This window comes from Erpetoichthys calabaricus, chromosome 3, assembly GCF_900747795.2.
Source record: "Erpetoichthys calabaricus chromosome 3, fErpCal1.3, whole genome shotgun sequence".
Taxonomy (NCBI): Eukaryota; Metazoa; Chordata; class Cladistia; order Polypteriformes; family Polypteridae; genus Erpetoichthys; species Erpetoichthys calabaricus.
The window spans coordinates 16,154,757-16,179,974 of NC_041396.2; the positions used below are offsets into that span (position 1 = coordinate 16,154,757).

General features: G+C 39.5%; 1 protein-coding gene across 3 annotated transcripts in view; it reads left to right on the plus strand.

Moving 5' to 3' along the window:
* Nucleotides 1–25,218, plus strand: part of supt3h (SPT3 homolog, SAGA and STAGA complex component) — a 518,283-nt gene that overhangs the window by 295,986 nt on the left and 197,079 nt on the right. For all 3 annotated transcript variants that reach the window (XM_028796401.2, XM_051924455.1, XM_051924456.1), the window contains exon 6: nt 21,110–21,246. In XM_028796401.2, the coding sequence (XP_028652234.2) occupies nt 21,110–21,246 (137 nt within the window). The remainder of the gene's footprint in view (nt 1–21,109; nt 21,247–25,218) is intronic.

A 25,218-nucleotide genomic window follows, 5' to 3' on the forward strand; every position in this document is an offset into this window, starting at 1 on the left:
AGAGGTCAGTGCAAATATGAGAAGACATCCTACACCTAAGCAAATGAGTAGAAATCAGTACAACAACACTCTTGCACATATGCCAAAATAAAGTTAACCAAAAAACAACATTAAGCCCCAATAAAATAAAAATCAACCAGTCAAAAGCATATTAAAAACTTTGAACACCACAGTGAGAGCTACTGATGTAATATAAGACAATATTAATCAAACAGTTTATTAGTAAAATGTTATACTATGTTACTCAAACATTTAATGCTAGAATAGGACATCACCAGGGCAAACAGCACATTTATGCATAAGCAATATAAACACATGGCAGGTAACAGAAAAAACACAACATAGCACAGAAAGAGCCAAAAGAAATAATTTAGAGCTTTTTTGGTGTTGCTCAGTATAGCTTGCTCAGGATTGTCCGTACCCATACTATCCACAGCAGTCAAACTTTGCAAGTATTGACTCTGCTCAGCAACATCTTTGCAGCCAATGCCAGTGCAAGTCCTGCTCCTAATACTTTTTAGCTGAATTCTGTTACCAATGTGGGAATCTTATGGTGCAACATCAGAGAGTCAGAACCCTTTCTAATCCATTCTGTAAGTAGCCACGTAGCACATGGTGCCCCACCAGTGGGACACAGCCATATTTCAAAGTTGTTTGTATAAGCTGTAGAAATCCCACAATTTCATTAAAAGCAATAATGGTATTTTTAAATACCCTTTGGTGCCATCTTTCAAATAAACCGTAAGTTTCCATTTTATCTTCTTTCTTTTGTTATTAAAAAATGCGATTTGCACACAGTAAGCAACATGTCACAACTGAGTGAATCTGCTTTTATCAAAGATGTCACCCACTTTGAGCCTCATATAGTGAAAGGCTTTATACTATTGGATAGCTGAGTTTCAGCCAATTGTAATGCTATATAGTAAATTGTTGGTTATTTATATTAAGTCACAGCTTTGTGTAAAATACGGGAACTAAATGGCTTCTGTGACAGCTCATCTTTAGGCATCATTAGGCACAAAGCTTGAGTCAGATTCTAATCAAAATTTGACTCTATTGAGAGTGATGCATTTCAAGATGGACTTGATGCTATGCTTCATTTGTAAGTATTGCTTTTAGTGTAACTTTAAAGTGTTATGGTGTGCAGTTTTACAATTCAAGCATCATTGGTTAATTTCCCATACCTGGACACCATCTGCTGCATGTTCTCTCTATGTTAGCTTACTGAGCAGTGCTCTTTCAGTTTCAACTTCGAGTACAGGCAGTGTTTCGTAGTGTGTCTTTGAGTACTATTATGCTGTATGTGTGCCTTTCAAAGTTTCATATGAGAACCACCCGCCTTCGATTAAATGTTACTGTATCACGCTGCTCACATCACTGTGTCATAAACACATGAGAGAAAAAAGAAAGGCATTTCATTTAGTGGTTTCTTCATGGTATAATTCCCTGCCCATCCCTCCATAAAGTGATCAACTGCACAATGTCATGTTTTTTTTAACCCACTTTTAATTGAGATCAAACCAATGCAACAATACCCTCTGCTAAAACCCATACCCCATACCTCCCAGCCCCGGAAATCAGTAAAACTTAATTACAATAGGGAAATAAAATTGAAGTATTGCCTTTGGGATGGTTCTGGTGGGATGATGAAGCATGATTAGAAATGGGATATAAATTTTCGTAGAGCTCAGTTACAGTGGCCATTGGTGGTGGTGGTGGTGGTGGCGGCAAGCAGTCCCAGCAACTGCCACATGCAGCTCAAAAGTGGCAGAGAAATACTGGTTTAGGTGCATATGTCTGTATGACTAGCTCTGCGCTCAGCTACCTGTTTCCTGGCGTGTACCCAGGGATGCCAGAAAAGGCATTGTCCCCAACCCCCTAATACAGTACTGGAAGAAGCTAGTGTGAAAATGAATATGCACTTAGTTTATTCCAGAAGTGAATTGCAAGAAAAAGGCAACAGCATCAGGGAAAAAAAAAACAACTAAAAACACACTGAACTTCTATGGGGCAACTGCAACCGAAGCCAGGAGAAGATTTCTGAGACGCAGCACAAAAACCCCAATTTGTTGTTCAAAATGTAAGGTTTCCTGTCTCTAGTGGTAAACAGAACTAAAATTGATCATAAAATGTCTTGGTTATGTGCTGTAAAATCGAGCGAAATCACTGAAGCACCATTTTTTTTTTGTTTTATTTAGTTTATATTGGTGTAAACAAAGGTTTTCAATCATTTAAGCACTTTCATTTAAAATTTGAAGTGTTGTACTTGTTACTTTTCAGCCATTTGCAGCTTCTTTACTATATAAGCAGGGTAGTAGCTGTTTATTTTTGGGTATGTAATTTAGGTGCAGATGGATGAGCATATGGTGTCCTGGATAATGGACTATCTCTTGGGCAAACAGTAGTTTGTGAGACTCAAGGACTATGTTTCTGATATGGAAGTGACCAACACTGAAGAACCTCAGTGAACAGTCCTGTGACATTTTCTTTTCACTCTTTACACCTCCGACTATAATTTAATAGCAGGTCATGTCATTTGCAGAAATTCTCAGATGATTCTGCACTTATGGGGTGTGTTGATAAGGGGGACGAGACAGAGGAGAGGAGTCAGGTAGATAACTTAGTTTCTTGATACAAAGAGAATTGTCTGCATCTTAACATCAACAAATCCAAGGAACTGGTTATTGACTTTCACCACACCAAAAAGCCTCTATGTCTGATCACTATTCAAGGAGTGTATGTAGAGGTAGTCCACTCCTACAAGTACTTGGGGATCCACCGAGCAGACTCTTTTTCCTTAGGAGACTGTGTTCCTTTAATGTGGGAAGTGACATCCTTCACATCTTCTATAACTCTGTGATGGCCTGTGCAATTTTCTGCTGTGTGGTATGCTGGGCTGGTAACATCACTACAAAAGAGGCCCACTGAACCAACAAGCTGATTTAAAGGGCAAGTTCAGTTATAGACACACTCTGGACATCCTGGAGGTAGTAGCAAAGGAGAGAATTTTAGCAAAACTGAGTTCCATTATAAACAATGCTGCACATCCAGTTTCTGACAAATTAATGCTGACTACTTTCAGCCAACGAATCATTCAGCAGAATTGTGTCAAGAAGCACTTTGAGTTTGGGGGTAAGGGGTTCTCCTTTATACAAACAGCAATATGGCTATAGAAAATCTCACTGTGGCTGTGATAGCCAAGGCATATTTCTGTCTTTCCAATTTTCTTGCTTTTTAGTCATTCTGATGTATTTTCAAACCATTGTATATGTGTGTGTGTTTATATATTTATTTATTTACCCATGTATGTATTATTTATTTAAAGAGCTTCTGTAAAAAGGCTGATTACCCCCAGAGGACAAATAAAGATCTATCTATCTATATCTGCCCACATCCTATTAGAACAGCACATAGTTGATATTAATTCTATTTTTATTAAGAAAGGTGTTGTATTTCAAAATACCATTCAGAATTAACTTAGCAGTCAGCATTCATTTTGTTGTTTCCCTTTTAATTTCATTTGGTATGTACATCAGAATGTTTCTCATATGCAGAAAGCAAAACAATTTCCCACAGTTTAATTTCACTTACTAAATACAACCAGTTTCAAATGTAGCTGATATGTTGGCTGTTCTTTTAAAAGTAGTAAAATTGCATAAGGTTATAAAAAACATGATTTGTTGTGATCAGTTGGATTTGAAAGATATGGTTTTCAGATTTTTACATTGTATTGTGGAAATAATTTTAAATAACTTCATGACATTTTTCAGTATACCGTAATTTGTGTCCAGACTTACTAATGTGGTTGTGTAACACATGCGACAGCGCGCCCCGGTGGTTCTATCAGATTTCTCTGGAAATGGTTTCTTGCCAAGCCAGGTCTGAAAACATATCACAGAAATAGCAAATAAAACATAGCTTATCATTTCAGTAATTTGTTGCAACAGATGGAAGGAATCATCTGCCATGGGTAATTATGTAAGAATGAGAGGCAATGTGTATTTTGCTAAATTGTAATGCTTTTTTCTCAAGTATTTTGTTCCATCTCTGTTAAGTAATTTGAGCATTGGGATATTAATGCTGAATGTAGCATTTGGAAAGAGATTCCTAGCAGCGAGTATAGCGTAGGAGCCTGTATGTCTGGTCTTCAGTTTCCTTTCTTTCAGTAAGTTGAATATAAAATGTCTGTGCTGCAAAACTTTTGGAGAGCTGCTTGGCAGAGCAATAAGATACAGAAAGTCTAGACATTATGGTAAATGATAGGATACTTATCTGTAAATGCATGTGTGCATGTCTATTTAATACACACATATATATATATATATATATATATATATATATATATATATATATATATATATATATACGTTTTAATTTCAGTACTGTTGAAGTTATGTGATTCAATCTTATTCTGTCTTTACTCAATTTCTCATTTCACTTGGATTGGGATGTATTTCTTGGAAAAGCAAAATATTTTGCAAATCAGCATTTGATACTTCACTTTCATTTGAAATATGCCAAGATTGGGCATTATGGAAAATATCAGAGTTTCAATAAATTATCTTTATTGAAAAGACCATGCTAGTTACACAGTGTGGTAAAGTAAGGTCTACGGCTGATCGCCTTGTTAAATAAGTAATGGTCGCACTCGCGGCTTTAAGGAGGGGGAGTGGTAGTGTGGCAGGAGCGGTTCCTGGGCGCGATGGGGTGCGGGCTTTTCTGCACAAGTGCACAGGTGAGGAATTGTCTGTGTCCATAATTGATGCCGGGAGGTGCTAATCGCCGCCACACCTGTGCCATGTCCTCATATAAAAAGAGAAATGCAATTGCGAGAGGGGGAAAAAAAGGATAAGGAGAAAAATAGACAGGGAAAAGACGGAGAGGTTAAAAAGAGTATGAAGAGCAGTCTTGGTGAGGACGATCTGTCTAACGAGGAATGGCAGCACGAAGAGGGGCCCTTCAAAGGAGCGTAGGTTGTGGCGCTCTAGGGGCTGATTCGCCCCTCTGATCAATGGTATGGAGTGTGGCGAGCATGGCTGATGACATCCCCAGGGATCCGAGGTACAACTGCGGGAGCATGAAGAATGACAGGAGGAGTCCCCACCTTGAACAGTCTGGCTGCGCTGCAGTGAGGCAGCCAAGGCAAGGGTTGGGGGATGAAGATCGTGGCGGCTGAGTCTCCACAATTGCAGGTTAAGGGTCTTGCTCAAGGGCCCAACAGAGCATAGTCTAAGTACTATAACCAGCACAATTCTGTTATTTCTCTAAATAATTAAAAGAAGTTGAACTCCTGATCAACCTATCTTCGTTTTTTTAAAATACTTTTTAAGAGTACTAAACACATACAATAAAACACAGTTCAGTCAATGATGCACTCACATAAACAGTACAGCAATATACCCACTGTGTTCCAAAAGAAACCTAAATTACATTAAGCAAAAAAAGTACACATTCACAAACACAACCTTCTTCCATTTCCCACACTGTAGAGCTGTACAACCAAAAAAAGCCCAGTGTCTCTTCTTCATCACTGTATCCACAGTGCACAATCTCTGTTTGTTTCTTCCTTATTCATAGTCTTGTTTTTCAAGCTACAGATTTAAATTTGACACAAAGGTATTTCTCACCTCACGTCAGGTGTGTGACAAAAATTTAGAGAATTTTATTCATGGGTGCAGGATCAAATATACAGTGTGACTTACTGTATCTAAAAAAGACACTGTGCTTGCACACTGCTGTTTGCTTTTCTTAAATCAAACGTTTCCCCTAATTGTTTTTGTCATGGCACTAAGCTGCTGCTGCTGGTACTATAATGTCTCCAAAGTTATTTATTGCAACTTAGAGTTATTTGTAACACAATGAAAATACATCCCTATTGTATGTAAAGAAACTTTCCAGTACTAACAAATAGTTAGTTAAGTTTATTAAAACAACAGCAAGGGCAAACAATAATCCAGCAAGATATTTTATTACATCATAAATTAATTCTTGTTAATTTCTAAAGAATTCATGTACTATTACTCAGAGTAAGAATTTAATATTTTCCAAATAAAGATTAATGTAAAATGTTCTGTTTTCATTGAGTTAGGAGAGGTAATTTATGAGTTTTCCTGTTAAGCAAGAAGAGTCTTTGTGAAAGCAGTGTAGCATAGAAAGACACAACTAAATTTTCATTGATAAAATCTGGAAATACTACCTATATCTTCATTATACCAGTATTACTTAAGGAAGATAATTTAATAAAATTTGTACTCTATTTCTCTTGTAAAGAGTTTTAAATGTATGTGTCACCATAAACAAACATTCTGTGTAGTTGGTAACAGTACTTGATGCCCACTGTGCACACACATTTCTTTGCATCAAAAAATAAATCTCTAGTCCTTACTGTCTTAACAGTGAAGTCTGGAAAAACGTGACGCCAGTTGTCTTTTCTCTGATATGGGATATCGCATTTTCTTTTCTGGGAGTCTACCAGATCAGATGATTAATGCCCTCTAGGAGCAATTATCAGGTAAACAATATGCACTTTCAGTTTCTGGGTTTTGTTTAATGTTATCACTCAGAATTTTAATAAAAAGCTTTAGTGTCAGTCAGTTCCATTGCACCTATATTTCTTACATGTTTTCTGCTTGATTTGTCCCTTGAGCTTCTGTCTTTTCTGCTTAAATTTGCATACCTTTTCCCACGGCACATCTTAATATCTTAATGGATAGCATCTCTGCTTCAGTCAATTCATTTTGATGTGACGGTCATTTAATAGAAATGTTAAATCAAGCACGCCTAAATTTAGAGTAAATTTGACCATTAGTAGTTAATTTTAAATCATGTGAATGAGAAAGACTGTTGCAGACTACAATATTGTTGTGTGTGTGTGTTCACTTCAATAATAACGGTTGTTTCGGTTGAAAATTTAGTGTGCAATTTATAGTGTACTGATTACCTACAGACAGTCTTGAGTATGTCAAAACCATTTCCAGCCTGCACAGCTTTCTGATCTGTATAGATAACCTTACCTAAGTTTAAAGATGGTGCCCTGGACAGGTGTCTGCATACTATTGGATGGATTCAGTTTGATTGGCTTAGACATGAGCAGTGGTTTAAGGAAGTCCAATTTCAGTTTTTTTTGGTTAGTGATTGTATAGTATTCTACGTGTGAGTATTTTTATTTTCAGGAATATGTGTATGTCTTTTTCGTTCTGTTTAAGAGCTGCAGTACTACAGGAGGAGTAAAAATGGAAACCGTTTTGCACCTTGGTGACTTGTTAGCACTCAGAAGCCAAGACGGGATAGGTAAACGAGAAAGAGCTTTCGTTTTATAAAGGCGGCGACTGCAAAAGAGCATTGTCAATCAGTCTACAGAATAGATCAAAGGTGCTTTACTGTATGTCAGTAGAGCTAGCCAATTGAACAGCACAGTGCTGGCTCAGCAATTAACTGACACATAGAAACTGTTAGTTTACTTCTATGAACCATTTTATTCAATTGCTGTGACTGGAGTCTACAGCAGGGTTTGACTTCAAATCACTTCATTTATGTGAACTCAGCATAGTCCTTAACACGTGGAAAATGTAAGTTTTGCTTTTTAGAACTTTCTGGATTTTTTTTACTTGTGAGTATTTTTAATCCACAGTAGGTTGAATCCACACATGTGGAACCTGAGGATACGAAGGGCCAACTGTACTTAAGTTTCTGATCTACAATTTTTTGTGCTCTCTGAACAGCACACTACGGTTTATGTTTTATATGAGGAAACACACTGCCAGACTGCACCATTATAGAGGAAGTGAGGGTGCTTTCGATGATTACCCTATGAAACTAGACAAGCGCTGATTAGGCTTTTTAAGACGGCAGAGAAGAAACTTACACTGCTAAGCTTTTTTGAAGTTATGTTTTATGTCAGCTTATTTGAGTAATAATTGTGCCAAAAAATTGTAATAATTCTGCCCTTTGACAGTGTCACCATTTATAACCAGGGGTGTAAGAAAAGATGGATGTTGCATAATATCCACAACCATTTTCACAATTTTTTGTGTGTGGGATTCCCCCAACATATAAGGATTTGAGTTAAAAGTTTTTGCATTTATGTAGGGTATAATTTGAGACCCTTTTTTGGATTGCAGGGCATCTCCTTTGCAGGTAGAAAAATTATGGTAGACTTTTCTATTGCTACAGACAGTTTTATAAAAGAAAGGTTAGAGAAGCCAAGAAGACCAGTATCATCTTATTCTTTCATGCAGTGAATCTAATTCACCTGCTACAACAACTGCTGCCACATCTGGGTTCTGCCTTCAATATTTGGTCTTTATATTTCTCCCAAAAAAGTGGCTGTAAACATTGAAAATCCAGTGAAGAAGTTTGAAGAACTATCATGAACTGTCATCTATGTTTGGAGGTCACCACATATTTTGCAGCTAATTTATGACATCTGTGACTGACATTCATGTCAATGATGTAGAAACATAATATAGCAAGAAATCATAAACATTTCATTTTTCCAAATACTCATCAATCCATTCACTTTTCTAAACCCGCTTATCCAGAGTAGAGTCATGGGGATGCTGGAGCCTTTCACTTGCAAGTACTAGGCACAATCCAGGAACAATCCCTGGATAGGGCATCAGCCTGTCATAGGGTAAATAGACTGTCATCTTTTCATTTGTATATTCATATCTCTTTTTCTCCACTAATGTTTCCCTGGCTCTTCTGTCTCCCTTAATTCCAAAGTATTCATTTTCCTCACAGCTAGTTCCTGTTTTGTTGGGCTTTGATTTGGGAGCCATGTTGTTTCACAGTTACATGTGGCCGCCCCAGAGAAGCAGCTGGTAGGCATACACCACACAAGCAAATAATCCAACCTTCCAACTGATAGGGCTGAGTAGCACTGAAGAAATAAAACACACACACACTCCATTTATCATCCATTCACCTGATCTACATATTTTTGGACTATGAGAGAAAAATGGAGCACTTGAAGTAAACCCATGTGGACACTGGAAGAATATACAAACTCTATGTAATGAGCACATGAAACTTGAACTTGAATCCTGGCCTTCTTTTTGCAAGGCAGCAGCACTGTCATTTTGCCACCCTCAAGCATTCATAAAATAAAAATGTTCTAAAGTGCCCTTTTCTGCATATTTTCTATATCATTATTTTTCATGGAAGCTAGTCTACATGTAGTATCAGTATTTCACAGTACTTCAGAAGTGAATACCTGGATTTATTATATATAACCAAAACACAGAAATCCACATGGTCAATTCTTGTCATTGTTACCCATGAAAACAAGTGGTTTTCATACTCACAAATGTGCAATTAATTCCTACATGCTCAGTGTCAAACTTGCCTGAATCATTTATATGGGAGGGCCTTCTTTTTTGAAAAGCCTTTAAGGACTTCTTATTAAAAATAGCTGCCCCTCTCTCAGTAAGCCAAAGCATTTTTATAACTTCTGCTTGAAATTTCTAAATTGTAACTTAAATTGTGCTTTAAAGTTCTTATTTTCAAACTTCTCTACAGTTTGTTAAAAATGTCATTGAGTTGCCATACAACTAACAGTGTACAGTATTAAATGTTGACATCATTTTTTTTCCCCTCTTGCTTAATTACCTTTGGTAGCTATTCTCGTTCATACATTTAGCAAGTGTGCTATTAGTCTTCAAAGCAAGAAAATAGAAGCAGATTGAATAGTCTACATTTTTATATTTCTAAAAAGGTGTATAGTGTCATAATTGTCACATGTACAAAGAAGGGAAATTCTTACTTGTATGTGCTAATCAACATATTGTTACTTTATAAAGAAGTTTTATTCACCTAAAAAATTATATGTAAATGCCATTTTAGAGCCAGGTTATTTAAAAGATATAATGGAGCATCTATCAAAAATTGAATCAAGCACAGTTTCACTGTTCAGGCATAGTGCAGCAGGAATGCAAAGGCTAATAGAAAAGGGATGCTTCATCTTTTCTTATTTGTATAATGTTTGTTCCTTGTGTTAAGTATGTAAAAACATTGTAAGTACTGACACCTTAGAACAGGGATCTCAAACTTCAGTCCTAGAGGGCTGTAGTGGCTACAGGTTTTCATTCTAACCCTTTTCTTAATAAGTGGCCTGTTTTTGCAGCTAATTAACTTCTTTTGAATTTTTTGTGTCTGTCCATCTGTCTGTCTGCATTGAACAACTTCATCCCCCACCCCGGGTTTGTTGAAATGTGGCATGCTTACTCTTAAAGGAAATCTGTTGAGACAGTTTGATTTTCGTTGAGATATCTTGAAAAGATCGCGCTGTACACAGTTTTAAAATTTCAAATCTCCCGTTGTAAAGCATTGGCGAATTTGCAAGCTCATCCATTTTAAAACAAAGAAACGTTCTGTTTGACTTCAGCTATGTATTATTGTACTCTCTCAATTGTACATTTACAGTGATTATATACCAACTTGTATATTTTGTATACTTAACTCTTTTTCACCCATGATAACTGCTACTGATGGCAAACAGATCCCCAATAGAAGTTAATGAAAGACCAGCAGACTGTGTGTGCAGGTAGGAAGTCACTGTCACTGGCTGCTTGTGCACACAGGGCAACAATCCTCTATTAGCAATCAGAGATGGGCATTCATAGGGAAACCTATTTTTCAGCAGGTTGTTTTTGCTTTATGAAGTCTTCCAAATGGCTTGTGCACAAATAAAAGAGAAGCAGTGCAACAACAACTCAGTCCTCTAGGTGCATTATAACAAGTAAGTTAAATAACTTTCCTAACCGTAAACGTATAAAATGTAAGCTCAGAAAACAGAAGGTTATCTAGATACAAGTAAGCCTGCGATTCGCTAGCGAATCGGAAATCAAAGAATGGCAGTCAGTTTCTGTTCCATCCGATATCTGGATGGATGACATATCATGGAGGGTGGGTGCGTCTGGGGAAATGTCATTTAATTACATAAGCATATCTGTACTAAAGCGGTTTCGTTTTGTGGAGACGTGATTCCGTTGCCTTTGCTGACACCGACTGCTGGCAAAGTGGAGCACAGCAAGTTTAGTTTACAGGTTGTGATGTTCGTGTGCCAGCCACTGAGTCTGTGAAGCCGCTGGGTTAGAGTCTGTGACCGTTATGTGATCTGTATTACTGGCACAGTGGATTAGAGCAAGTGTAGCTCACAGGTTGTGTTGTTTGGGCGCCACCTACTGACTCTGGGAAGCCGCTGCGTTTTGGGAAGCCGCTGCGTTTGACTCTGGGGTGGGCGCCACGGCGCATTACGTTGTGTTATTTGGGCGCCACCTACTGACTCTGTGAAACCGCCGCGTTTTGGGAAGTCGCTGCGTTTGACTCTGGGGCGGGTGCCGCCGCGTTTTGGGACGCTGCTGCGTTTGACTCTGGACTCTGGGGCGGGCGCCAAACTGAATGACCGTTATGTGATCTACATTACTGGCACAGTGGATTAGAGCAAGTCTAGTTTACAGGTGGTGTTGTTTGGGCACTTACAGGTTGTGTTGTTTGGGCGCCACCTACTGACTCTGGGAATCTGCCGCATTTTGGGAAGCCGCTGTGTTTGACTGTACAGGTTGTGTTGTTTGGGCGCTCAGAGGTTGTGTTGTTCAGGTGCTACCTACTGACTCTGGGAAGCTGCTGCGTTTTGGAAAGCCGCTGCGCTTGACTCTGGACTCTGGGGCGGGCACTAAGGCCGCAGTGCGCATGCGCCTCGGTGCGTCCGCCATGCATATATTAACTGTGGTTTAGTAAAATAGATCCGTGAAGTACCATATGGCTTGCAAGTCACTGTGCACAAAGCAAATAGACTTTTACTAAGTATTTACCTTACACTAAACCAGACTCACAGCTCAGTTATGTAAAGTTTATGATAATATCTCTATTTCACTGACACTATTATTTCCTACATTGACCAGACATTCTGGTAACAGCGACAGTTACAATTTCAGGATATGCATCCTGAAAAATAACTGAAAAGTTATACATCCTGATAAATAACTGAAAAATAAGAAGATTTCTGAGTTTTGATACGTTTAACATGTTTCTAATTACAATGATGCTGTACAATTACTGGCATTTTTTTTTCTTTTAAGGTTGAACACAGGCAGATTACATGAGTTACTCCATGTCTCACTACAACTTAGAAGTAATGACTTAAGTAGTAACCTGGAAGTATAAAATAGTGTGTTTCTTCCAGATAACAAGTTATTTTCAGCCTAGTACATCATGTAGCATTCCCTCTTTGGAAGTCAGTGTTGATGTTTTGCTCTCATTGGATTTAAAAAGTAAAAAACAGAATATATGACCAACCTTTAAACTACTGATATATTTTATGGGGGCAAACATCAACTGATGGTCAAAAAGACTTTAGTAGCAGTGGGAGGAACAGAATACTAAAAGGTAAGTAAAATGGGTTTTAATGTTGAATGAGTTTAAAAGATGTTAAAAAAGGTTTAGTTAACACTGTCCTTGTTAAGTGTTTTAATTAATTTATATGTCAACCCTACAGGGTTTTTGGCATTGTTGTGCCTAAATTACATACCCAAACATGAACAGCTGTTGTTCTGCTTATGTAATAAAGGAGCTTCAAATGAGTAGTGGGAGTAGTGAGGACAACACTGCAAATGTTTAAAAGATTGCTTTTATATAAATAAAAACTTTGATTCGTGCCAGTATCAACAAAATAAAACACAAATTAGACATTTTAGGAATTTCTCCCCAAAATGAGTACAGTATGTATGTTATGACATACAACCCTTGAATCAATTTTCTGTTGTGCCCCAACCTGCCAGCTATCATTAGAGCTAGTTTAGATTTCATATCCCATAGCATTGGAAACATTTAGTATCCCATTTTTTTAAACATTTAGTCTTTTTTACATAAAACAATCTCTCAAAACAAGCATTGCATAATTATATGTGTGTGTGTGTGTGTGTATATGTATGTGTTTTTATATATATATATATATATATATATATATAGTGAAGGGCGGCACGGTGGCGCAGTGGTTAGCGCTGCTGCCTCGCAGTTGGGAGACCTGGGGACCTGGGTTCGCTTCCCGGGTCCTCCCTGCGTGGAGTTTGCATGTTCTCCCCGTGTCTGCGTGGGTTTCCTCCGGGGGCTCCGGTTTCCTCCCACAGTCCAAAGACATGCTGGTTAGGTGGATTGCCGATTCTACATTGGCCCTAGTGTGTGCTTGGTGTGTGGGTGTGTTTGTGTGTGTCCTGCGGTGGGTTGGCACCCTGCCCGGAATTGGTCCCTGCCTTGTGCCCTGTGTTAGCTGGGATTGGCTCCAGCAGAGCCCCGTGACCCTGTGTTCGGATTCAGCGGGTTGGGAAATGGATGGATGGATATATAGTGAAGAAATAAATGTGAAAAAGACAGATTAAGGGTTGGGAAGCCTTCCCCATATACTGTCGTATCACAGTTAAGATATCATGGTCAAGTTCATGTAGACAGTTGGCAACCAAGCAAGGCCAAACAGAGCAATTTATGTAATCTGAACCAGAAGTAGGTGGAAGGAAGGGAGTGATGTGAGCAGAGTGTGATGAAGGTAATATCACTGGAGGGTGACCGGAAGTGAAGTCATCAGGAATGAACAGATGAAAACACGGAAATTCTTCATGTGTCGGGATGGCGTTTTCGTGCGTAGAATTCAAGGTGCGTGATGTTTTTGTTCTTCCTTTTTCCTAGTGAGGAAAAGAGAAAAGCATTAATACACAGTCATAAACCCCGCTCTGGTGTGTTTTCGTGCTCCGTTGAGCCCTTTGGCTGCCCCCTAATCGTGCGTGTGTGACAATAATTGATAGATACAGTATATAAAATATGTATCTACGAACACACATAATTATGTACTAATTCAAGCATTTCCTTTCAAAAATTTTTCATGCCAGTCCAGTAAAATATTACTCTACCAAGACAAAACAATTGGCATAGCCAGCAGGATTATTGTTTTGTCTTGGTAGAGTATTATATTGCTCTACGTTCCCCTTTTGTATTATTAATAAGTAGTCTTTGTCAGAATGCCTCAAATCTCCCAGACTTACCACTGTTTATAAGGTATTATAGTATATAACTTCTCCCCACCTTCCCTTCTGCATCTGTAACTTAAGGCAATTAGGTTTAGTAAAAGACAAGCAGGGGTTAAATTACAATTTAATGTGTTATTGATAATATTCATAAATAATAACAATATGCAAAGTACATTTGAATATTGGCAACCATACAACCTGATAATTGGTGATGTGTAGTTTCAGGCGTCACACAGACTTGTTAGCTATTTAAAATGTCTAGTTAAGGTATCATTTTGCGGTCAGTTTTCTTCAGAACGGGTCGCATGCCTGTCTCAATATGGCTGCTGAGCTGTGCTCTTCATTGTGTTGTCCTTTTCAGTTCATGGTGTGTGAGATGGTCATTCATCAGTTTGGTAAGAGAGAGAAAGTGAGGCAGTGAGCAAATTTATAGGTTTTCTTGTCCAACCCCTAGAGCAAATAGGGGGTCATAGTACTTAAAGGCTTATGATACAAGCCAGTTCCAAACAGTCATACTTCAGACCAATGGGGGGGATAGAACATCTTCACACCTGCCCCCCAAACCATATATTAAGGTAATGCTTGGCAGTTAGGAAGCCTGGTTTTGTGTGAGGGATGAGAGAGAGACTTTAGCAGAGAAACACTTGCCAAACTTGTTTGAGGCACTTCCCCATCAGCCCTATCGTAAAATTCAAAGAGACCCATTCCTAAATGGCAGGGGTAAACATAAATGCTTCTCACTAAAGTAACACTAATATTACATTAATTTGCCTAAGTTACAAATAAAGACATACAAAATATTTATCAAGTTGTATGTACAGTATATAACTTCAGAAAATAAACTACAATTGATTATTTACAATGGCTCTTTGTTAAAAATGTGGGTGTGATTCTTGACAGTTCTTTTTCTTTTGAATATTACATTAATTAAGTATTTCATGCTTCTTATTATCATCTTTACAACATTTCTCTATTGCATTCCTGTTTATATAGCTTGAATGAAGTATTGATTAAAGCATTCATTACTAAAGGACCCCTCCTTGAACTGCCACCTTATCGTGGTGGAGGGGTTAGCGTGTCCCAATGATCCTAGGAGCTCTGTTGTCCGGGGCTTTATGCCCCTGGTAGGGCCACCCAAGGCAAACTGGTCCTAGGTGAGGGATGAGACAAAGAGCAGTTCAACAAACCTCCAATGATGGATGACGTTTTCCCTTGCCCGGACGCGGGTCACCGGGGCCCCCCTCTGCAGCCAGGCCTGGAGGTGGGGCTCGATGGCGAGCGCCTGGTGGCCGGGCCTGCACCCATGGGGCTTGGCCGGGCACAGCCCGAAGAGGCAACGTGGGTCCCCTTTCCCATGGGCTCACCACCTATGGGAGGGGCCAAGGAGGTCGGGTGCAGTGTGAGTTGGGTGGTGACCGAAGGCGGGGACCTTGGTGGTCCGATCCTCGGCTACAGAAGCTGGCTCTTGGGACGTGGAATGTCACCTTTCTGAAGGGGAAGGAGCCTGAGCTAGTGCGCGAGGTCAAGAGGTTCCGGCTAGATATAGTCGGGCTCACCTCAATGCACAGCTTGGACTCTGGAACCAATCTCCTTGAGAGGGGCTGGACTCTCTACCACTCTGGATTTGCCCCCAGTGAGAGGCGCCAAGCGGATGTGGGCATACTTATTGCCCCCCGACTTGGAGCCTGTTCATTGAGGTTTACCCCGGAGGACGAGAGAGTAGCCTCCCTCTGCCTTCAGGTTGGGGGACGGGTCCTAACTGTTGTTTGTGCGTAAGCGCCAAACAGCAGTTTGGAGCACCCACCCTTTTTGGAGTCCCTGGAGATGGTGCTGGTGTTTTGTTATTGGACTTCTGTGCTCGTCACGGATTGTCCATAACGAACACCATGTTCAAGCATAGGGGTGTTCATATGTGCACTTGGCACCAGGACACCCTAGGCCTCAGTTCGATGATCGACTTTGTTGCCGTGTCTTCGGACCTGTGGCCACATGTTTTGGACACTCGGGTGAAGAGAGGGGCAGAGCTGTCAACTGATCACCACCTGGTGGTGAGTTGGCTTTGATGGTGGGGGAAGATGCCGGTCAGGCCTGGTAGGCCCAAATGTGTTGTGAGGGTCTGCTGGGAACGTCTGGCAGAGCCCCCTGTCAGAAGCAGCTTCAACTCCCACCTCTGGCAGAACTTCGACCACATCCTGAGGGAGGTGGGGGACATTGAGTCCGAATGGGCCATGTTCCGTGCCTCTATTGTTGAGTCGTAGGGGTCTATTACGACTCATAAGGTGGTCAGTGCCTGTCGTGGCACCAATCCCCGAACCCATTGGTGGACAATGGCGGTGAGGGATGGCGTCAAGCTGAAGAAGGGGTCCTACAGGACCTTTTTGTCCTGTGGGACTCTGGAGGCAGCTGATCGGTACCAGCAGGCCAAGCAGAATGCAGCTTTGGTGGTTACTGAGGCAAAAACTCGGGCGTGGGAGGAGTTTAGGGAGGCCATGAAGAAAGACTTTCGGACAGCTTCGAGGAGATTCTGGTCCACCATCCAGTGTCTCAGGAGGGGGAAGCAGTGCAGTGTCAACAGTGCATATGGTGGGGATGGTGCACTGCTGACCTCGACTCGGGATGTTGTGGGTTGGTGGAGGGAGTACTTCGAAGACCTCCTCAATCCCAATAACATGCCTTCCAGTGAGGAAGCAGAGCCTGGGGACTCGGAGGTGGGCTCCCCCATTTCTGGGACTGAGGTCACCGAGGTGGTCAAAAAACTCCTTGGTGGCAGGTCCCCGGGGGTGGATGAGATACGCCTGGAGTTCCTCAAGGCTCTGGATGTTGTAGGGCTGTCTTGGTTGACACGTCTCTACAACATTGCATGGACATCAGGGACAGTGCCTCTGGATTGGCAGACTGGGGGGGTGGTCCCCCTCTTTAAAAAGGGGGACCGGAGGGTGTGTTCCTTCTACAGAAGGATCACACTCATCAGCCTCCCTGGAAAAGTCTATTCGTGGGTCCTGGAGAGGAGGGTCCATCAGATAGTCGAACCTCGGATTCAGGAGGAACAGTGTGATTTTCGTCCTGGTCGTGGAACAGTGGACCAGCTCTACACCCTTAGCAGGGTCCTGGAGGCTGCATGGGAGTTTGCCCAACCAGTCTGCATGTGTTTTGTGGACTTGGAAAAGGCGTTCGACCGTGTCCCTCGGGGAATCATGTGGGGGGTACTCCGAGAGTATGGGGTACCGGACCCCCTGATAAGGGCAGTACGGTCCCTGTACGATGGGTGTCAGAGCTTGGTCTGCATTGCCGGCTGTAAGTCGAACCCTTTTCCAGTGAGAGTAGGACTCCGCCAGGGCTGCCGTTTGTCACCGATTCTGTTCATAACTTTTATGGACAGAATTTCTAGGCGCAGCCAGGGCATTGAGGGGGTCCGGTTTGGTGGACTCAGGATTGGGTCACTGCTTTTTGCAGATGATGTTGTCCTGTTTGCTTCATCAGGCCGTGATCTTCAGCTCTCTCTGGATCAGTTCGCAGCTGAGTGTGAAGCGGCTGGGATGGGAATCAGCACCTCCAAATCTGAGACCATGGTCCTCAGCCAAAAAAGGGTGGAATGCCCTCTCAGGGTTGGGAGCGAGATCCTGCCCCAAGTGGAGGAGTTCAAGTATCTCGGGGTCTGGTTCATGAGTGAAGGAAGAATGGAGCGTGAGATCAACAGGCGGATCGGTGCGCAGTAATGCGGGCTCTGCATCGGTCTGTCGTGGTGAAAAAGGAGCTGAGCCGCAAGGCAAAGCTCTCAATTTACCAGTCGATCTATGTTCCTACCCTCACCTATGGTCATGAGCTATGGGTAGTGACCGAAAGAACGAGATCGCAAACACAAGCGGCTGAAATGAGTTTCCTCCGCAGGGTGTCTGGGCTCTCCCTTAAAGATAGGGTGAGAAGCTCAGTCATCCGGGAGGGGCTCAGAGTAGAGCTGCTGCTCCTCCACATCGAGAGGAGTCAGATGAGGTGGCTCGGGCATCTGATCAGGATGCCTCCAGGACGCCTCCCTGGTGAGGTGTTCCGGGCATGTCTACCTGGGAGGAGGCCCCGGGGAAGACCCAGGACACGCTGGAGGGACTATGTCTCCTGGCTGGCCTGGGAACACCTTGGGATTCTCCCGGAAGAGCTAGAAGAAGTGGCCGGGGAGAGGGAAGTCTGGGCATCTCTGCTCAAGCTGCTGCCCCCGCGACCCGACCTTGGATAAGCGGGAGACAATGGATGGATGGATGGATTACTAAAGGATTAAGATTCTTACTGTGCACCTTCTTAAATTTAACAAGCTGGTAAACAGATCACTGTATTTTAACAGGTCAATTATAAGATTCTGTTACTTACATGTAAAGCTCTCTGTAATTTTGCCCCAGTGTACTTGTTTCACTTTTTTAAGGATTGTATTCCTTCTTACTTGTGCTATTCTTCTGATGCTGTAATGTGAGGGTAAGGTTTTTGATTTTCTGCTCCCAAAATTTGGAATTCACTTTCTCTGTGTAGTAGGACTTCAGATTTGATTGTTAAATTTAAAATCCTACTTAAAACGTATGTTTTCAAACTTGTTTTTTCTATGTCTTTTCCTGTTATGTCTATAATATTTTAGTCTATTTTAGGTTACTTTTATAGTGTTTAATATTTGGTGTTTTATTTTTTTTTTCTAATGTGTCTTTGGGTGTTTTAAAAGACACAATTAACTAAAAGGTATAATAAAAGTAATAATGTTGACATTGTGATAAGTGTTCCTGCCTTAGCTGCCTTCTCGCCGCTGACACAGATATTACCCCAGAAATCACTACTAACTGAGAGTTTCCAGTAGAGTGTTTGTTAGACTCGGCAAAAATAGACCTTTGATCAGTACTAAATTCCTACTGTTTAAAACTGTTCTCTTCCCTACTGGCCTCTGAGGTCCTGAGAAATGAACATCCCACCACTGAAACTTTAAAGTGCTTAAAAAAAATGCCCCAAAAGATCTTGTGCGTCAGCTCATATGAAAGCCATACCAACTACATTAAATTAGTGGAGACCTTCCTCAGAAGCCTCATCTCTGTTAACCAATGCCAGCTTCACTGGATTGGGCATATAAGCTTGATGCACAGGTTCTGCTGACCAAAATACTTTATGCATTCCTAGTTAATGTATATGGGTAACATAAATACCACATGAAAAAAACAAATCAAGGTTAAACTTGGAATCTTCAGCATTTCTACATGCCATTAGAAAGGCACTGCATTAAACATTGATTACTAGAATATAACAGTTCATGAGAAGATACTACCATGGATAAACTATCTCATTTGAGTCACATAAGGCAGGGGAACAGCAAGTAAAGGAAAGTCTTTATTCAAGATGACCCAACCTTTTTACTTCTTCTATTACTTACATATGTTCATCCTGCTAAAGATTTTTTAGCTACTAAATCATATTCTTCACACAAAGCACAAAATGCTTAAAGTTGATAAGTGTTTACTTTAAGAATGCCTAGGTGTTAAATGAATTCCCCATATTTTGGGACTATGGTATTCTTCTAATGTGTCTTTGTGCTTTACTAACTTTTACGGCATTGTCTTACTATTCACATAGATCTCTGTTTTTTGTTTTAAATTTAAATTTAAATAATTACACACTTTTATATCAATAAAATAGTTTTATTAATAATGTAGCAGAAACATTATTTAAAGGACATACAACTTTTGTGTTTCATCAACACACTGTATGAAGCACAGGTAATATTGTGTTTCTGTATTACATCCCCTTTTGACAATGTGTTAGAGAAAATGCTAAATTCGTCCAAGGACTGAATATTGAGAGACTTCATGTTTGACTGCAGAAGGGATTGAGGGTGGACTTTCTTCAGACTTCTGTATGTATTGAACCTGATTTGAAAACTACAAAGTAAATTATCAACGAACAGGTCCTGGGAGGCCAGCTAAATTCTCTAAAATGTGTAGCAGAAAGTTGTGATGAATGGTAATGCCAAAACCTGTCAAAATGCATTGTAATAGAATTCAGTTGGTCATCTTTTAAACCACTTTGTCCTGAACAGGGTCGCGGGGTGTCCTGGAGCCCCTATCCCAGCTAGCATAGGGTGCAGTCCATCACAGGGCAAATACACACACACACACACACACACACCAACCAAACACTAAGGTCATTTTAGTATTGGCAGTCCACCTAACTTGCATGTCTTTGGACTTTGAGAGGAAACCCACATAAACACCGAGAGAGAACGTGCAAACTCCATGCAGGCAGGACCCATGATGCAAACCTTGGTCTTCTTACTGCGAGGCAACAACGCTATTACTATGCTGCCCTATTGTGAGGGCAGGCAATCTTTAACCATAGATTAGAATTTTAATGCAGAATAATTGAACATTTTTTATGCTGTGACTGAGATTAATTTCGGACAGAGGTCTCTCATAAACATCCTAATCCTAACTTAATAGAGGATTTGAGTTGTAAGACTATATTTTCTGTAAAACTTTACATATAAAATGTAATATTGTTATAGTCATCCATTTTACTGGACAACTACAGTTTAACCATAAAACTGAAATATACTGAGGTATGTCCACTTTATTCACACATAAACAGAATGCTAAATATAAAATATTGAGTAAGATTTAATTAAAATATGGCTAAGAAAATCTGAAAATACATGATATTGAAGTCTTTGACATTTTGTTGTTTGTCATTCAGATCATGACTTTAGTGGCCCTTGTAGCATGTATGGCCCATGTAGCATGATCACTGCAGTTTTAAAACACAGAAGACTGCCATGTTCTGCAAGTGTAATTTTTTTTTTCCAAATCTAGAATTATTAAAAGTATTTCATTAGATTTTCACTTTTGCTGTAATATAAGAACTTCTGAAACAGGAAGCAAAACACCCAGATTTACAAGTTATTCAGAGACCAGGAGCTGTTTTCCTCAATTTAAACTAAAATGAAAGAGCAGAAGCAAGTATATGCATGGTGCAGATTTAAGTGTGGGTCAGGTGTAAACAGACCCAGCTGTGCTGCAGATGTGCAAAAATAATGTCAGTAACTCTCTTTCCTTCCTCTTTTCACCCACATGTAGACAAATTCAGCTGCAGCAATGTCAACAAGAGGCAGAAGTTGGCTCAGGACTTTCTCAGTTCTATTGATCAAACAGGAGAATTTCTGGCACTACTGGAAGACACTGAAATTGATGAAATTAAACAGGAAAGACTGGAGGTGAGTGATAAACAATAGAAACAGGGGCCTCTTTAAAGTTCCTAAGATAAAGATGACATCCCCCCAAGTCTGCACAGTGAATATATTAAAAAGAAGCCTGGCTTATATTTGTGGTTTTGTGGTCAGTAAGTGGGAGATTAGCTCTTCCCTGCTCAGTGTTGCTAGTTAAGCTTTCATCATGCTGTATTTGAGTTGTTAAATATAAGCTCTGTAGTTTTTTGCAGCACATGCACTGAATGCTTTGTTAAATGACCTGTATTCATCATCGGTTGAACGGTCATGAAATCTGAGCTGGCAGAGGCCCAATAAAATGATCGTAAACCTTGTAATGTAAAATATATTACTTAGAGATTATACAGCTTGCCAAAGATAATCTCACCTTAATTTTCATTAAGACCTTCAAAAAATTTGGTATATTTTACAGTGTTTTTTGTTCAACAGCAATTAATTTTTGAATGTGTCAAATGCTATGAGACTAGTTACTGAGAAGTGTGCTTTATGTAAACACTGTAGATCTAACAGGATAAATGACACAGTGGTGTTTAGTTTACAGACTGGCAATTTTAGGAGTCTGTGCACTAAATTGACACTGCTTTTATGTGGATGAGCACTGTCAACCGGAATGTGGCAGAAAATAAAAACATTTTAGGCTGTCTGTTTTTATTTTTTTCATAATTGCTGCAAAGAGAAGGTGACATGGTAGCATAGTCATTAGCACTGCTGCTGTACAGAAGGCTGTGTGGAGTTTGCACATTATCCCCATCTCTACGTGGGTTTTTCTCCTACATCTTCTCTATGATATGCAGGTTAGGTTAAATACAAATTCTGAATTTGTCCAACGTGAGTATGCTTGGTTCTTCAGTTCATGAATGGGCCCTGTGGTGGACTAGTGTCCTGTCAAAGGCAGATTAGTGCTTTGAATCCATTGTTGTCTTAATGGATGTCATGGTAAGATAACACAACACCTTAAAAGTCCACATTATAAACAAGAACCAAGTTTGCTGCTTATTCTGATGTTTTTTGATTTGCCCTTGCATTTAAACAAAACAGAACAATTGCCTCTGCATTACCCAAGTAACAAATGGGTGTTTGGAAGCCAGTATCCAAGTCGTATCCTATTTGCCATCCTAAAGCAAAGAGTCTTGAAAGTTGTAAAATGGTATGTTGTTCATTGATTACTAAACACATGAAAATGTGAATGCTGCATCCAAATGTCAAATCATTAAGAGGCAATTGCCCCTATCCATTGCTGTATGTTAATAGAATGGGTGACTAGATGGTTTATGAAAGGCAACAGTCATTTATGTGCAAGTGAGTATTTATTGTGGCATTGAAATAAAGCATTTTAGTTTTTGGTTGGCAGCCTTTTTTAAATAGTTTGACTTTATAGAGCCTCTTGTAATGGTATACATTGTCAGACATGTTTAGGAGCACTCAAATGTTATAGTCATGGCTACCAGAAGTTTTCCCCCACCAGACTTTTAATACAAGTTATAAAAGAGGTTTGTTTATTTTTGTGTATGTGCATGAATTTGGTTATTTTTCCATTTTATAAAATGCTTGAGTATCTGTTTAAATTAAATATTCAACTTACATAATTTAAGCCAGTATTAACTGCTTCCTCTATTAAACAAAAACCGAGTCTCTTGAGTCATGGTATACCTCTAATACCTCCGGTGTTCTATAGCCCTGTTTTATGGTTGACTGCCTTAGCAATATTTGTAGTTTACAATTGCGTTTCATGATCAGAAATCATTAGTATAACACTGGGCAGATTACCTCACAGGTGGCGCAGTGGTAGTGCTGTTGTTTTGCAGTAAGGAGACTGTTGAAGATTGTGGGTTCACTTCTCAGTTCCTCCCTGTGTGGATAGCGCTTTGAGTATTGAGAAAAGCGCTATACAAATGTAATGAATTATTATTATTATTACATTTGCTATCCAAGGTTTTGTTTTTTTTTTTTGCCTCACCATCCTATTAAGCCAGTTGCTTATTGTTAAGGAGTTCAAAGAAACTTGCTATTTTTGCAGTGTTATCATTCATAACCAGTTTCATTTAGTATGTATTGACAATATGAATTAGAGTGTGAATAACTGGTGTACATTCCCAATGTGAATAAAATATTGCAATTTTCAGGAACATTTTGGTTGAGAGACAATATTTATAATGTACTATATGTTAACATTATTGCATTTAATGCACAAAAGATCTAAATATGTTCCTCTTTGACTGAAGCAGAATTCTGTTATGAAAGTTTTTTTTTCTTTTTTTAAAGAAGTAAGAGCATCTCATTCATTTTACTACTGTTTTACTTTACACTGGAGTAGCAGAACAGTCTGTCCCACTAGTATATAGTATGTCATGTGTCATCTAGTCAAAAACAACATTGAAAGCTCTGTAGCAGGCTGAATCCCCCGCTCTGTGAATCCTGCATGACACTGACTGTGACACCTACTCTATCAGTGCTCCAAATGTAGAATAATTTAAACATTTGTACCATTATCTTTGTTATCATAAATTGCCGTTGACAAATGTGTCAGATCAGTAACAAAATCAGTAACTAGATGGAATGATCTTACAATTAGCTTGTGTATAAGTAGGTTTAAGTCTTTATGATATAAATACCAGTCTCATTATGCTTACATTTTTAGCTGTTTGTTCAGGTAAACTACTGTTACTACAAGAAGCTGTCATCTTGGGATGCTCATACCACGATCAAAGATTTGTGTATGGGCATTTTTCGTTCATGTGTGTATGTAAGCTTTTAAATGTATTCTTCTTAACTTCCTTTTATCAATTATTCTGCAATAAACTTGCCTGATTTACAGAGAATGTAATAAATGAAGTAAACTGGTTTAACTTGGGTATATTGTATTATTATTACTACTGAAAAGTATGAATAAAGCGTTCAATGTTTTATTTATTTATTTTTTAACAGACTAGTTTTATGTTTTTGTTACTTGTTTTTTTTTTTTTTTAAAGTAAAACTAAATATGATTATAAATGAAGTAAATAGTGTTAACACTGTTTAACAATTAGCAAAAAATAATAACTGGTTGGTTACATTTGGGTATTTCCTAATTCTGTGCTCACAAAATTCAAGAGTTCTAGCTCTTCTGGATGAAACCCAAAGTCACAGTGGTTTTCTGAACTGTTTTCCAAGTAAGCATCTGATGGGTTGTGTTAAAGCTATCAGAACAGCAGGGGGGCATGAAATGATGTTTCCTTTTAGGATTCCCAGATTGTTTAACCAGCACAACCCTATGATATTTTTTATTGGCTACCCACTCAAAATGACTTTTTAAATATCAGATGGCTTTTGATGAAACACTTTTCATTTTGTTGGGTTCAAATGAATTAGTTTCCTCTCTACATCCTTGCTAAGATCCACATTTTGCTTCAGTTGCAAAACTAATTGTTGGGAGATAACTGTTCAATTGTGTACTCCTGAATACATCACACATTGTATTTTGGCATCAGCAAAAGTAAGTTTGTCTACAGTGTGGCCTAGTGTTGAAAAATGAGCTGTAAATTCAGCAGTTACATTCTTAACAATAGAGTATCTCAAATAACAATGCCAATGGAATAACTAGATGAAAATAAATTTACCTGTGTGCTATATTTATTTGCATTTTGTGGCATATTACTTTCTTTTCTTGACTTTTTACTCGCATGAACCACTACATTTCCCATTGTGATATAATAAACTTAACAGTGACCTTTGCCTTAGCATGCTGTGTCTCCAAGTAAATCACTTCACCTCCTAGCCAAGCTGTATAAAAAGAGAAGTCTGGAGTTTTTCAAGTTGAAGCTATTTCTTCAAAATCATGGTACGTATTAATTTACCACATGAAATTTTGTTCTAAAGTAATGCATATTTTATTGAAAAAAAAAATAAAAAACACAACTAGACGCCTCTTGCATTTATATAATAGAGTTAATGTACCGTACCGGGGTCCCAGTGTAAAAAAAA